General features: G+C 38.5%; 1 protein-coding gene across 10 annotated transcripts in view; it reads left to right on the top strand.

The window, feature by feature from the left end:
* Window positions 1–14,480, top strand: part of LOC311599552 (putative RNA-binding protein Luc7-like 2) — a 56,046-nt gene that overhangs the window by 37,543 nt on the left and 4,023 nt on the right. For 8 of the 10 annotated variants that reach the window (XM_084785529.1, XM_084785532.1, XM_084785530.1 and 5 more), the window contains 5 exons: window positions 191–334; window positions 1,537–1,713; window positions 2,381–2,472; window positions 7,716–7,745; window positions 12,903–13,094. In XM_084785529.1, coding sequence (XP_084641655.1) covers window positions 191–334; window positions 1,537–1,713; window positions 2,381–2,472; window positions 7,716–7,745; window positions 12,903–13,094 — 635 coding nt within the window. The remainder of the gene's footprint in view (window positions 1–190; window positions 335–1,536; window positions 1,714–2,380; window positions 2,473–7,715; window positions 7,746–12,902; window positions 13,095–14,480) is intronic. The other 2 variants (XM_084785531.1, XM_084785538.1) reach the window with 1 other exon arrangement.

Below are 14,480 nucleotides of genomic sequence, written 5' to 3'. Positions count from 1 at the left end.
TTCGAGACCAATTTCGAGACTAATTTTTCTGATTAGCCTTGGCTGTCCTAGACTCACTTTGTAGACCAGGCTAGCCTCAAACTCAGAGAGATCCGCCTGCCTCTGCCTCCCTGAGTGCTGGGATTAAAGGCTGTGCCACCACGCCTGACTTCATTCTGTTTTTTATTTATGATCTTTTTTGTCTTCCTAGGCTGAGCGTGTTCATGAATTAAATGAAGAAATAGGTAAATTGTTGGCCAAAGTGGAACAACTAGGAGCTGAAGGAAATGTGGAAGAATCTCAGAAAGTTATGGATGAAGTAGAAAAGGCACGGGCTAAAAAAAGAGAAGCAGAGGTAATATCCCTTTTTTTTCTGTTTTGTTTTGAGTCAAGATCTTATTATGAGACCTGTTTATCCTAGAAACAGGTAAGTAAGGTCTTGATAGTGGTATAATGAAGTGTCAGTACTAAAAGGAATTCACATCAATTTTAGTAATCCTTAAGCAGTTGCTGATACACTGTTGGGTTCTGTTTCAGAATGGCTTTTGGAAAATTGGAGACATTGCTATATTGAAATTTATAACATGTAAATGTAATTAAACCAGTTACCCTCACAAAACAACCACCTGTATACACTGTGCTACCCTTCCTTTTCCCCAGTGATTTTACTTATACCATAGCAGTACAATCTGCTATCACCTTGAGGGCGTTTTCTCATCCTAATTTTATGACTTAGGTCAGAAATCTGACATTGGCAAATAAATTATTTTGATTGAAGTACCCTTTTGTGGTGCTTTGAAAGAAAATGGCCCTCATAGGGAGTGGCACTATTAGGAGGTGTAGCCTCCTGGCTAGCCATTGAGCCCTAGGGATCTATCCACTTGTCGTGAATCTCTTTGTTGCTAGGTAACAAGCACCCTCCACTATGTCCAGCTTTTAAGAGGAGGATACATGCTATGCACTGGTGTGTAGGTCAGCAGGCAGCCTGTAAGAGTCAGTTCTATTCTTCTACCTTGGGTTTTCTTCTACAGTGTGGGTCTTGGGAATTGTATTTGGGTCCTTAGGTTTGGCAACAAGTGCCTTTACTCACTAATCCATGTTACCTACTTTGCCTTCCTGGCTTTGTTTTGTTTTTTTCAACTTTGATTATGGTGATCAAACTCAGATCTTTATGCTTGTAGGGTTAAGTGCTCACAGAGATTTGCCTGCCTCTGCCTCCTAAGTGCTGGGATTAAAGGCATGCACTACTACTGCCTGGCTGTTTTTATCTCTTAATTCTCTTTTAAAGAACTTTTCTATAGATTCTTTCCAGCTATTTTTATCATGTCATCCTAGTCAGAGCTACTTAGAGGCTTAGAAAACTATTTTTAACTGCCTCAAACAAACCAGAATTGTGTCAATAAAGGAAAATAGGATAGTGGATTGGCATATTTACCAATGTGTTGTTTATTGACAAACACCATGTAAAATGATGTGTATAAGTTATAAGTCTGAATATGTTTTTACACAACTTTTAAGGACATTTGTGTGACCATTTTTTCCCTCACTTTTGTTTAGGAAGTTTATCGGAATTCTATGCCAGCTTCCAGTTTCCAACAGCAGAAACTTCGAGTCTGTGAAGTCTGTTCTGCATATTTAGGTCTTCATGATAATGACAGGAGACTTGCTGATCATTTTGGGGGTAAATTGCACCTGGGATTTATTGAAATAAGAGAGAAGCTTGAAGAATTAAAGGTACATTGCTTAAATTAATATTCTTCCCTATATCCTGGTATTAACCTGGTTCTTTTGCTCTCTATCAGTTTTCTTTTGGCTTCATTGACAAAGCATTGCTGTGTAGCTCTGTCTGATGTTGAACTACCGGCAGTTGTCTTTCTCAGCTTCTCTGTACTATAATTACAGTTAGTTTTTGAATTGGTGCTGTTTACTCTGATTTGGCAATATCGAGATCTATTTGAAATGTGTAGTAAAAGGTTTATTTATAATGGTCTATTTAGAATGCCAGAAAACAGAGGGAAAGGTCTTGTAGATATGATTTTTAAGGAATGATCATTAAGGAATGATGGGGGTAGGGTTGGAGCTCAGTGGTGGTATGCTTACCTTTTATGAGTTGTTTTTTTTTTTTTTAAATCATTGTGGGGTTGGGGATTTAGCTCAGTGGTAGAGTGCTTGCCTAGCAAGCCCAAGGTACTTGCTTCGGTCCTCAGCATGAAGTTTCATTCTTTTCTACAATTCTGAATTGTTGACTTGGAAGTCTAATAACTGTAGTACCTGGTAAAATTTTAAATTATGTTAATATTAATTGTGCTACATGAGAAACCAGATATCATTTAAGGTAATGATTATTAAGGAATTGGTTGGTATATTTACAACTGATTTTGTAATTATTACCATTTTAAAGAGAGTTGTAGCTGAGAAGCAGGAGAAGAGAAACCAGGAACGTCTGAAACGAAGAGAAGAGAGGGAGAGAGAAGAACGGGAAAAGCTGAGGAGGTATGTACCCAGTCAGAAATGGTGATTCTGCTTGAAGCTCAGTCTTCACGCCAACACTTCAATATTATGACTTGGAAACACTAGTGAATTGGTTCTGGTCAAGAAAATTTAGAAAATTCTGCCTTTAAAAAATGTTACTATACAGAACTATTTTAATTAAATAATACAGGTTAAACAGTATGTATTTATCCAAAAGGATTTAAGCCAGAAATGTTTCAAAACATGGGGGTTTTGAATTTGGCAAGTCTTACCTGTTTAGCATCTCTAGTTTAAAATCTGAAATAAACCAGAAATCCTAGTTTTTGAGTACCATGGCTTGGTTTTACATTTTTGTGCTAGGGATATTCAATCTTTAACAAGTTTTAGTCAACTGAATTGATGGGATTTCTTCTAGAATTTGTGGAAAATTAAGTAAAGGATGTTTTATATCTTTAGGCAGTATGATTTACAGTAAAACCTTTTACTACTCATTGATTTTTCATATTGGGCTAGATTTGTAATCATAGAACTGTGGCCTTCTTGTTTGGTAGTGGTCTTGGGCCTTGAGCCCAGCTCTCGGTGCATGCTAGGCAAGTACTCTTAATATGCTACCTTCTATGCAAAGGGTTCTCTGTGTTTATTTTATATTTTTTGAGGAAAGATTGGGAGCTTTTCTTTTTATACTGAGTTATTATTTTCTCAATTTGTAGGAGCCATAATTTTTTGGTTTGTTTGTTTGTTTGTTTGTTTTCAATTCAGGGTTTTTCTGTGTAGCTCTGGCTGTCCTGGAACTCACTTTGTAGACAAGGCTGGCCTCAAACTCACAAAGATCCACCTGCCTCTGCTTCCTGATTGCTGGGTGTGCCCTGGGAAGCCATGAAGCATAAAAATCTATTAACTTAATACAACTTAATCATATACAAGTTACATATTAACATTCATTATTTGATAAACTTAGTTTCTTATTCAGAGTGTTTAAAGCATTCTTCTAACTAATTTTTGGCCATTAGCAACTAAAATTACATGACTTAAATGTGGCAACATTGTTTTACAGCATGTTAAGCACTGTATAAAGAAATTTACCTCTTCTTGATTGCATTTATTTTTGAAATTTAAATGCCTTCTCTCAGAGTTAACATACAATCCCTAAAATAATTAAAACCGTTTATTGGTCATGCTAACTTAAAAGTTCTGAACATATTATTTTCAGTTTAGGTGAACTTTATTTTGCATGACATAGCCCACTCTGGGTATGCACATGTGCTCAGACACATTGCAGGTACGTGTGTGTCACCTGCCCAGGACTTTAACTGTGGGAACTGAACTCAGGACACCAGGTTTTTGTGGCAAAGCCTTTCCACTGAGCCATTTCCACTGGCCTGTGTGTTACTGGCGTTTGACTAGGAACTTTTTTTCACTTGAAGGGCAAAACATTGCAATGTTATGTTGTCTGTTTTTAGATGTCCTCTCTCTGTCTGTCTGACTCCTTTTCCCATCTGTCTTTTCCTATATTTTCCACTTACAAAATTTTACTTCAGAACTTATCTCTTTGTTCTTAATGTATGCTGAGGTTCCCCCCCCCCCCCCACCGCAGATTTTTGTTTGTTTGTGTGTAGGTCTGTATGGGTGTGTCTGCATGCAGGTATGTGTAAGAGGACTCTTTTCTGGAATTGGCTCTTGCCTTTTCACCTTATTGAGGCAGGGTTTTTTGTTGTATTCTGCTTTAAAATATATAGTATTTTTATTGTTTTAATAATAATTAATTGGACTGGAGAGATAGCTCAGAGGTTAAGAGCACTCACTGCCTGCTCTTCCAAAGGCCCTGAGTTCAATTCCTAGCAACCACATGGTGGCTCACAACCATCTGTAATGAGATCTGGTGCCCTCTTCTGGTGTGTAGGTGTACATGCAGGCAAAACACTATATACATAATAATAAATAAATCTTTTAAAAATAATAATAATTAATTGGGAACTTATTACTATTGTGAAAAGGTCTCTTTATACCTGGAGCTATGTAGGAAAAACTAGCCTTGAACTCACAGATCTGCCTGCCTCTGCCTCTTGAGTGCTGGGATTACAAGCATGTACATCACGTCTAGCTTACTTGCTTGTTAAACCTAGGTACTATTGTGTAACTCAGGCCTACTGCTTGAACTGAGATAGCTCAAGCACTTGTCACTATGCTTGATTCTAGGCTGCTTTGTCCAGGGATATTGTTCAGTAATCCAGTATTTAGAATAATGTAGACAGCAGTTTTTACATAATGTTGGAATTCTCAATTTAAGATGTGACCGAGATAGACAAATAACCTTTCTGAGTCAGGATGGGGTAGTGGGAGTAGGGGGTTGTTCCTGGAGAGGAGATAAGAGGTCAGCAAGGGAGGAATGAGTTAGGCCCTTAGGGGAATCTTATAGCTGGGACTGACTTGCAATCAGTTGCTTCTCTATTTATACAGGGTTTGAAGAACAAAGACTGACTAATGATTATCCAAGAAGTAAAGATTTTGTCTCTGGATATGTATTTGACTTTTCATTATATGGTTACGGTTACAAGTTCAGTCACAATTAGAAAATAGAAATAGATTTTATTTTTATTACCAGCTCTATAATTACAAATCAAGGAATCTCAAGAAAGTCTCTGCCAAAGCAAGTATTATATGTCAGCCCGTGTTTAGTTTTAAAGCATTTTAAAGCCTATGGCAGTTTTAAAGTATTCCTGACATAAAGAAAATATCTGAGCTGGTCTTTTTATGAATAGCAAATACTAGTATTTAAACTCTTTTAGGTCGTTTGATCATCTATGCTATTAAGTAGGAAAAGTAATCAATCTATCTTATTTACTGAGTTCTATTCCTCCAGGGGTGCACCCTATATAATCTCTTATCTTTAAACTGCATTTTAAGAGAGCTCTAAGAACATTGTAAAAAGGAGCCCTGAAGCTGTAGCCAGTTCTCCTGGCCAGTCGGAGTTTGTTGATTATCTCTTAAGTTTTGTGGTTTTGTTTTGTTTTGTTTTGTTTGGTTGGTTGGTTGGTTTAGGTTTTTGGTTTGGTTTGGTTTTTTGAGACAGGGCTTCTCTGTGTAGCCTTGACTCTCCTGGACTTACTTTGTAGACCAGGCCAACCTCGAACTCACAGCAATCATTAAGTTTATATTTTTAGAGAGCTTAAGCATATTTTTAAAAAGAGGTCTTGAATCTGTTACCAATTCTCCTGGCCAGTTTGCAAACTATTTCTAGTTTTATTTTGTTCCAATTATACTGTTCGTGCTTGCTTAGGGGCAGACAGTCCAAAGAAGATTGCTGTAGTCGTGGCCTCATTTAGAAATATCTAGTTTTGTGCTTGTCTATGGTTATCAGTCTCTCCAGGGAATAAGGAAGATTTCATATAGGGCCAGTAAAGTTAATTCCCTAAAAGTGGAAGGGATAGTAAGTTTAGGACTTTCCTTTTTAAAAAAAAAAGAAAGAAAGAAAGAAAGAAAGAAAAAAAAAGACTCAGCTATAATTTTCTCATGGAAGAGATATAGAATCAATCATAATGCGACATGCAGAAACCAAAACCTAAAAGAGGCAGAATGACAGCCATCACACAGCATTTAGCTCAGCTCTGCTGTGGCTGTGTGAAACAGCTGTGCTGGTTTCATGACTTTCTCTTTTTTACAGTGAATATGGCTGTGCCATTTTTCCCTTTCTGATTTATCAACTTAACGGTAGGCATTAGTAAGACAGGTCTAGGCATAATATATACACTTCAGAGAGCCTACCTCTTTGAACTAAGTGTCACCTATTTTATAACCTAACACTACCACCATCAAATTAAGAACCTGTCATTAGGGGCTGCAGAAATGGCTGAGAGCTTTCAGGGCACTGGAGTTTTCCATAGCCAAATTGAGCAGTTCATAACTACCTATAGCTCCAACTCCACAGGATCAAGCACCTTCTGGCCTCCATGGGTATCCATGTGGTATCCATTTTTAAAAATTGTCAGATTATTTATCCATTAGGTAAGTTCCTTTATGATCCAGCTAGCTTTGGATGATTAGATATGCCAGTTGGGGGCTAGAGGATTAGCATGTGAACTTTTCGGGGACACTTCACACTTACTGACATTTATATTGCTATTGCTCTCTTACAAATGATAGATTAAACTAAGGGGGAATATGTAACTTTCCCCTGGTTACACTAACAGTAAATGGATAGATCATACAGCATTAAACATACTTGAAAATATGCTTAAAAAAAAAAAAAGAAAGAAAATATGCTCACCATTATAGATACACTCGCACCACAAAATACTACTACAGTGTTGTACTAGCCATGGAATTGGAATTGCTTGTTCATTGAGTACCTACACTATACTGGGAAATGTACTGAGTGTGCTATATAAGAATATAATGGTGGGGGGGCGGCTGCAGGCTGGAGAGATGGCTCAGAGGTTAAGAGCACTGCCTGCTCTTCAGAGGTTCTGAGTTCAATTCCCAGCAACCACGTAGTAGCTAATAACCATCTATAATGAGATCTGGTGCCCTCTTCTGGCCACCAGGCACACATGCAGTTAGAACATTATATACATAATAAATCTTTTTTTAAAAAAGGAATATAATCTGGGGCTGAATCAAGCAGTTTAAGAACAGTACTCAATATCAACTGCTCTAGCTCTGGGAATCCACTCTCTTTTGACCTCACACGTATGCATGGTTAATGTGCATACATGTAGCCTTCGTTTTTAAAAATGAAGGAATATAATTTTGGGCCTGGAGAGATGGCTTAGTGATTGAAAATAAGTGCTGCTCTTCCAGAGGACCTGAGCTCAGGCATCAGCATCCACATTGGGCAGATAACAATTTCCTAATGCTTCTAGCCTCTTGAGTCATGCACACCCAAGTTCACATGAAGACGCAGGCACACACACACAATTAAAAACTCCGATTTTCTTTTTTAAAATATAGCTCATGTAAAAGGACAAAGATATAAGCTTGAGATCGTTTTTCTAGGATTCTAGCATGAGATTGTAGGTTCAAAATGGACATTTTTGATCTTGAGACATTTTCATTTGTTCCCAGATGAGAACACAGTGTAAAAGCTATAGAGAAAAGTCGTTTGTTATTCTAGTCTAGGAGCCTCTTATGCAAGTACATGCCTTGTTATTTTTTTTTTGTAAAAGTAACATAAAAGTCAGAACTCAAAAAGAATGTCATTTAGGAGCACATTGTGCCAGTTAAAATTTATATAGTCACTTTTCTAAAAGTAGATATTCTTTTTTTAGGTCCCGGTCACATAGCAAGAATCCCAAAAGGTAGGTACTGTAGAAGATGGGTAAAATAGTGAAGCTGTATATTTCAAATGTGTTTCGTAGATCATATATATATATAAACTCTAATGAGAGTAAAATATTACTGACTGAGCCAGGTGCTGGTGGTGCATACCTAGAGTTCAAGGCCACCCTGGTCTACAGAGCAAGTTCCAGGCCAGCCAGGGCTTCACAGAGGAGCTCTGTCTCAAAAAAAAAAAGTATCACTGACTCTTTTTGTTAGTTCAGGTTTGAGCATTGCAGTTGCTCAGTACATAGACAGAAGTACTGATTAATTTTATCATAGTAAAATAGCATTCTGGTATTAACCGAGGAAGCAAAAAATATTCTATTTCTCTAAAAACCTTTTAAGAATTTAGTAAAAATGTGACAGGACTTTTTTGTAAGGCAATTTGAATTTTTTAAAAAATCAATTTGAATGGTCCATTTAAAAAAAACAATGTACTAGAACTGGAGAGATGGCTCAGAAGTTAAGAGCACTGCTCTTCCAAAGGTCCTGAGTTCAATACCCAGAAACCACATGGTGGCTCACAACCATCTATAATGTGATGTAATGCCCCCTTCTGACCTGCAGGTGTACATGCTGGCAGAGCACTGTATACAAAATAAATAATAAATAAATCTTCTTAAAAACAATTAAAACAGTGTCCTAATATACCTGTTGGAAATACAAATAAGCTAGCCAGCTAGCTAGGGAGTAGTGGTAGTGGTTGTGGTTGTGGATTTGTTTGGTTTTGAGAGTGTGTAGCCTTGTTTGGCTCCAGCTTGTCTTCTGGAACTCCTACTTCTGTCTTCTGGGCTGTTAGGAAGGATTATAGGCATGTGCCAACATACCCAGTTAATTGTTTTTCCAGGCAGGGTCTTGTTTGAGTTCATTTTCCTCCTACTTCTATATTTCTTAATGCTGAGATTACAGCTATGTCTGACCACATCTGGTACCATAGCCTTTAGTGGGGTAAGTGTGCCATGAGCTAACTGTTTAATATATACTTGTCACGCAGTAATACTTTGATTCACTTTGTGTACTACACCACTTAAAGCTTCCTGGTGTAAGTGATAAAATACTTGCTCTTCATACTTGTCAAGTCTAATGTTATGTCTGTTTACTTACTTCATTGTAGCCCAACACGTTTCTTCTATTCCTTAAACGTGCTGAACTTTCCCTCATTCTGGCGCTTCATACCTCGGTGCTCCTGTATGTGCTGACTGATTTGCTGCTTCTCTTTTTCATTCTTTGTGCTCAAGTGCCATCCTGTCAGAAAATCATTTTCTGCCTGCTCTATGTAAACTATTACTACCCATTTCTTCACCTACTTCTCTCCCCCCCCCCCCCCCAAGTTTCTCTGTGTAGCCTTGGCTGTCCTTGACTCGCTTTCTAGACCAGGCTGGCTTTGAAACTCACAGTGATCAATCCTCCTGTGCCTCCCGAATGCTGGCATTTAAGGCGTGCACCACCATGCCCAGCATCATTTACTTATTTCTTTATACTAATGGTAAAGACTAGAGGTTAAAACTTGAGACTTGTTTCTAAACTATAAACTCCCAGCAGTTCAGGGACCTGATTTTATTTTACTATTCGTTCTCTCCTCCCCCCCCCCCCTTGGTTTTTTGAGACAGGGTTTCTCTGTGTAGCCCTGGCTTTTCTAGACTCGTTTCTGTAGACCAGGCTGTCCTTAAACTCCCAGAGATCTGCTTGCCTCTGTTTCCCTAGTGCTGGGATTAAAGGCATACGCCACCACGTCCAGCTAACTTATTTTTATTTTATGCAGATTGGTGTTTTGCCTGCGTGTATGAGGGGTCAGATCCCTTGGAACAGGAGTTACAGATAGTGGTGAACTGCCATGTGTGTACTAGGAATTGAACCCCACTCCTCTAGAAGAACAGCCAGTGCTCTTAATCACTGAGCCATCTCTCCAGCCACCTATTTTACTATTCTTTTTCCTTTCTAACTAAAAAGTGTAAGGGGTTAGGCACCTAGTAAATATATTTGCATGAATAGTTATTTATGTTTTAGAAGAAATAGGTTAACCAGGTCAAAATGAGTGGTTAAACAAAATAGTATTTGATGAAACTTGAGGTGGATCTTATTTATTTATTTTCTCTTTTAGAATATTTTATCAGTGTACGGGTATTTTGCTTGCATGAATATATGTGTACTGCATACAGGCCTGATGTCCACAGAGTTTAGAAGATGATGTCTAGATGATGATCACTAGGCCATCTCTCAAGCCCCTGTTCTTCTTTTGAGGCAGAGTGTCACTACGTAGCCCTGCCTGGTCTGGTCTCCCCGTGTATAGACCAGGTTGACCCAGACTGATAGCAATCTGCCTACCTGTACTCCCCAAAAGCCAGGATTTAAGGCATGTACCATCATCCCTGGTACTCTTTGCTTCATGATAGGTAGGTAGGTAGGTAATTAGATAGACAAACAGATAGACAAGCAGACTGACTCTTTGTCTCATGATAGACAGACACGACCCGGCAGGCAGACAAACATATCTTGTGACAGGTAAATGGATTGATATTTCCCTCATGCTAAATGGGTAGACAAATGAACAAACAGCTTTCTTCTCTAGAGCCAGGTGTCATAGCAAGCACATTTCCTGTACTTTGCCTGTAATTCCAAGTGCTCAAGGAGCAGAAGCAGGAAATCGAGGAGTTCAAGGTAATCCACGTCTATACAGAGCATTTGAGGCCACCGTAGGCTACATGAGAAATACTGTCTAGTTAAAGAAAACATTCAATTGTGATTAGACATAAAGTCTACAATATATGTATTATACCTGGAGCTAAGTGTTTTTTTAAATCCTTCTATAGGGGCTTGTTCTTGGAGAGGACCCAGCTTTCATTCCCAGCCACCACATGGCAGCTCATAACAGCCTATAATTCCAGCTCTTGGGGATCCAGTTCTCTCTTGACCTTTTGATACCAGGCATGCACATAGTGCACAAGCACACATTCAAGTAAAACATCCATACACATACAAATGGAATCTAAAAATAATTTCATGAAAATTCTTTTGTAGCAGCTGTGGTGCCCGTGTCTTCAGTCCCAGCACTTGGGAATCAGGCAGGCAGATCTCCATGAGTTCAAGACCATCCTGGTCTACATGCTGAGACTGTATCAAAATTTTAAAAAAGAAAAGAAAAGAAAAAGTAATGAAATGCTCATTTAAAAGTAAATTCTACCAATTAATGTACTTTTGGGAAAATACTACATTTTTATGGTAACTTGAAATGTTCTGTGTTATTCTGATACTTCTTTCTTTCCTTCCTTCTTTCCTTCTTCCTTTATTTATTTCTCTCTTTTTCTTTTCTTTTTGTTGTTTATCAAGACAGGGTTTCTCTGTGTAGCCTTCGGGCCCTGGACTTGCTTTGTAGACCAGGTTGGCCTCCAACTCACAAAAATCCACCTGCCTCTGCTTCCTGAGTTCTGGCATTAAAGGCGTGTGCCACCACTGCCCGGCTTAGGTACATTTTATATACCATATGATTTATCTATTAAGTTTGTAAGGAATTATCAACACAATCCAGCTTAAAGCAATTCCATGCCCCCCTTTTTTGGGGGGGACATGCTCTAAAGTATCCTAGGCTGCCCATGAATTTACTATCTTCCTACCTCCACCTCATAAATGCTGCGATATAAACATACATCACACATCATCACCTCTGTCATTCTGTTTTTGTTTTTGTTTTTTTCTGAGAGTCAGTCTCTCTCTCTCTCTCTCTCTCTCTCTCTCTCTCTCTCTCTCTCTCTCTCTCTCTCTCACACACACACACACACACACACACACACACACACACACACACAGAGTTTTTGTTAAATGCCCAAATGATATTTGTTTGGCTACATTATAATTTTGGCTTACTGTGGACATCCTGAACTTGGTGGTCAAAATACAATTCAGAGAATGGGTAGTTTATCCTTTAAAAATTTTTTTTCTTTATTTCATGTGCATCAGGTAAATTTTCTTTTTTCTTTTTCAGATTTATTTTTATTTGTTAGTATATGGGGTGTGTGGGTGTGTGTGTGCGCACGCGTGTGTGTGTGTGGGTGTGTGTGTGTGTGGGTGTGTGTTTTGGTTGAGGAGTGCCCTTGGAAGCCAGAAGAGCCTGTTAGGTTCCCTGGAACTAGTATTATAGGTAGAATTACATGCTCATGTTGGGAGCTGAATTTGTGTGTACAAGAGCAACAAGCACTCTTGCTGTCCCCTAAATTTCTTAAGTATTCCCAAAACAGAAAGTTTAAAAATTGGCATGAAGGTGTAATACTGATTGTTGCCTTCATTTTTCTTTCATATTCCTGATACAACTTTTTAAAGGGGCTTCGATGTGTATATGTAGCCCTGGCTGTTTTCAAACTCAATGTGCCATCACAATTTGCTCTAATAAATCTTCTTTTATTACTATTTTGTGTGTGTGTTTATATGTGTGTGTTTGTGAACGTATGTGTGGTATGAAGGTGAGAAGAAGGCTTTGGTATTGTCCTTTATGGCTCCACGGCTCCTGTCTGAACCTAGGGTTTTCTTGGTTAGGGTATAAACTAACAAGTCTCTGTCCTCTGCTCTCAGAGCTGGGGTTACAGATGTGTGCTGTAGTGCTCTAATACTGTAAGCACTTTATCCACTAGCTCCTCCCTAACAATCACCCCCCCCCCCCCGCCTCCATGTAGTAGTAGGGGTGGGTCCTATTAGCCCCTTGGATATTAAGCAAGTTCTGTTACCACTGAGCTACATATCTGTAGTTTACTGGCATAAATTTACACAGTATTGATTGACTTCTGAGAAAATTAATACTCTAGTTTTTATTTTGACATCCTAGTATCTCATAATTAATATATTAGCAATTTATTTCTATATAAATAAATATAGTTTATTTAGGATAGAATTGCCATCAAGTACAGTTACTGAAGAATAACTTCTCAGTACTGTCAAGATGGCCTGATAACTTGAGTTAATTCCTGGGACCTACATTGTACAAGGAGATTCCCAAAAGTTGGTCCTCTGACTGCTTATTATCCTGTGATGTGCATGTACACATAGCACTTTTTCAAAAGTTTTAAAAAATTAGCTGCTTTTCTAAAGAAAAAAGTTCAGTACAAATGAGAGTTTGTAGCCCTAACAACGAAATAATTTTCTTGTAGATCTAGATCCAGAGAGCATCGCAGACACCGATCTCGCTCTATGTCACGAGAACGCAAGAGGAGGACTCGATCCAAGTCTCGGGAGAAACGCCATCGCCACAGGTCCAGATCCAGTAGCCGCAGCCGCAGCCGCAGCCACCAGAGAAGTCGGCACAGTTCAAGAGATCGGAGCAGAGAGCGATCCAAGAGGAGGTACTGAAGTGCCGATCAGAGGATGAGGAGCTACCTTTATGTTTTAGCCTTTTGTTTACTTATATTACTTATGCTTAGATTATTGGTTTGAAACTTGCACCTGATATGTACTCAGTTGTAGGTGTATACATTTTTTTCTGATTGTATGGGTAGTTCATGCAGTTACGTGTGAGCCAGAGTAAAAAATTGGAGCCAGTATGTGCAGAGGTTATTGCTTTTCTTTACTTGGGACGTTGGGGAGGCGGGAGGGGCGCTAATAAAAACAAAAGCTATTTTACAGGCATATAATTTTAGGTACTAATACTCTTGAGGGTTGTGGGGGTTTGTTTGTTTTCCAATGTGTATTAACAAATTCGGGGCTCTGAGAAGTCCTTTCATTAAAAGAATTGTTTAGCTTTGTTTGCCTGTTTTCCACACTTTGGTGCACTTCTAAAGAGCAAACACATTTTACTATGTTGTTTAGTCTGCAGTATAAATCACACATTGTTGTGTTTATCTTTATGTAGTGTGATCTGAAGATTCAGAGTTTTGAGGAAACTATAACACTTTAGTATAGCAGGAAACTTCAAAAGATGCAATTAGAGCAGACACTTCCTGATTATCTAGTAAGACCAGCCAAAGGGTTAGAATGTGGTGGAGCTGTTAAGTCCCCAAAACTCAGGTCACATGATAAGCTTCTGGAGCATAAATTATACATAAACTTACTTTCCCCCTCCTTGACAAGTATTCTTAGGTCTATATAGGAAAAAACACTTGGAGTGCCTAGTTACTAGTCTTACCCTTTCTGTGGCTTACTCCACATAAAGGTCATAGTTGAACCCACAGAAAGCTGGCAAAATCTTTCTTTTAGATTGACTTACTCACTCTCTGAAATCACAAGCTGAGTATAATAGGCTTTCAGTCAACATTTTATTTTATATATTTCTGTCCTTGTTCTAAGTAGCCCTTCAAGTGTGTGTGTGTGTGTGTGTGTGTGTGTGTGTGTGTGTGTGTGTGTGTTGGGGGGGCTGTTTTGGGGAGGGGTCAAGAGGCCAAGGTCTTAGGTATCCCAAACTGCCCTCAGATTTATAATCCTTTAGCCTCAGCTTCCTCTTGAGTGCTGGGATTATAGGCATATGACACCCTGCCTGGCTTTAAGAACTAGATTTCTTTCCCCTGTGCTAGGCTTGTTAAAAAATAGCAAATAATAGTGTATATAAGCAATCATATTCATGTTGCTCTATGGAGTTTTCTGTGTGGGAACATAACTTGACCACAGATTATAAAGTGCTAAACTGGTTATTGTAGGACAAATGATACAAATTTAGATGAGGAAATTTTCAGAATGATTTTTTTTAAAAATGGCTTCAGATAATGATCAGGCTTGAATAAATGGTTGTAATTAAA

The sequence above is a fragment of the Acomys minous genome (assembly GCF_964271855.1).
Source record: "Acomys minous genome assembly, chromosome: 6".
Classification (NCBI taxonomy): Eukaryota; Metazoa; Chordata; class Mammalia; order Rodentia; family Muridae; genus Acomys; species Acomys minous.
Note: the sequence above shows the minus strand (reverse complement) of the source record. Positions and strands in the feature narration are given on the sequence as shown.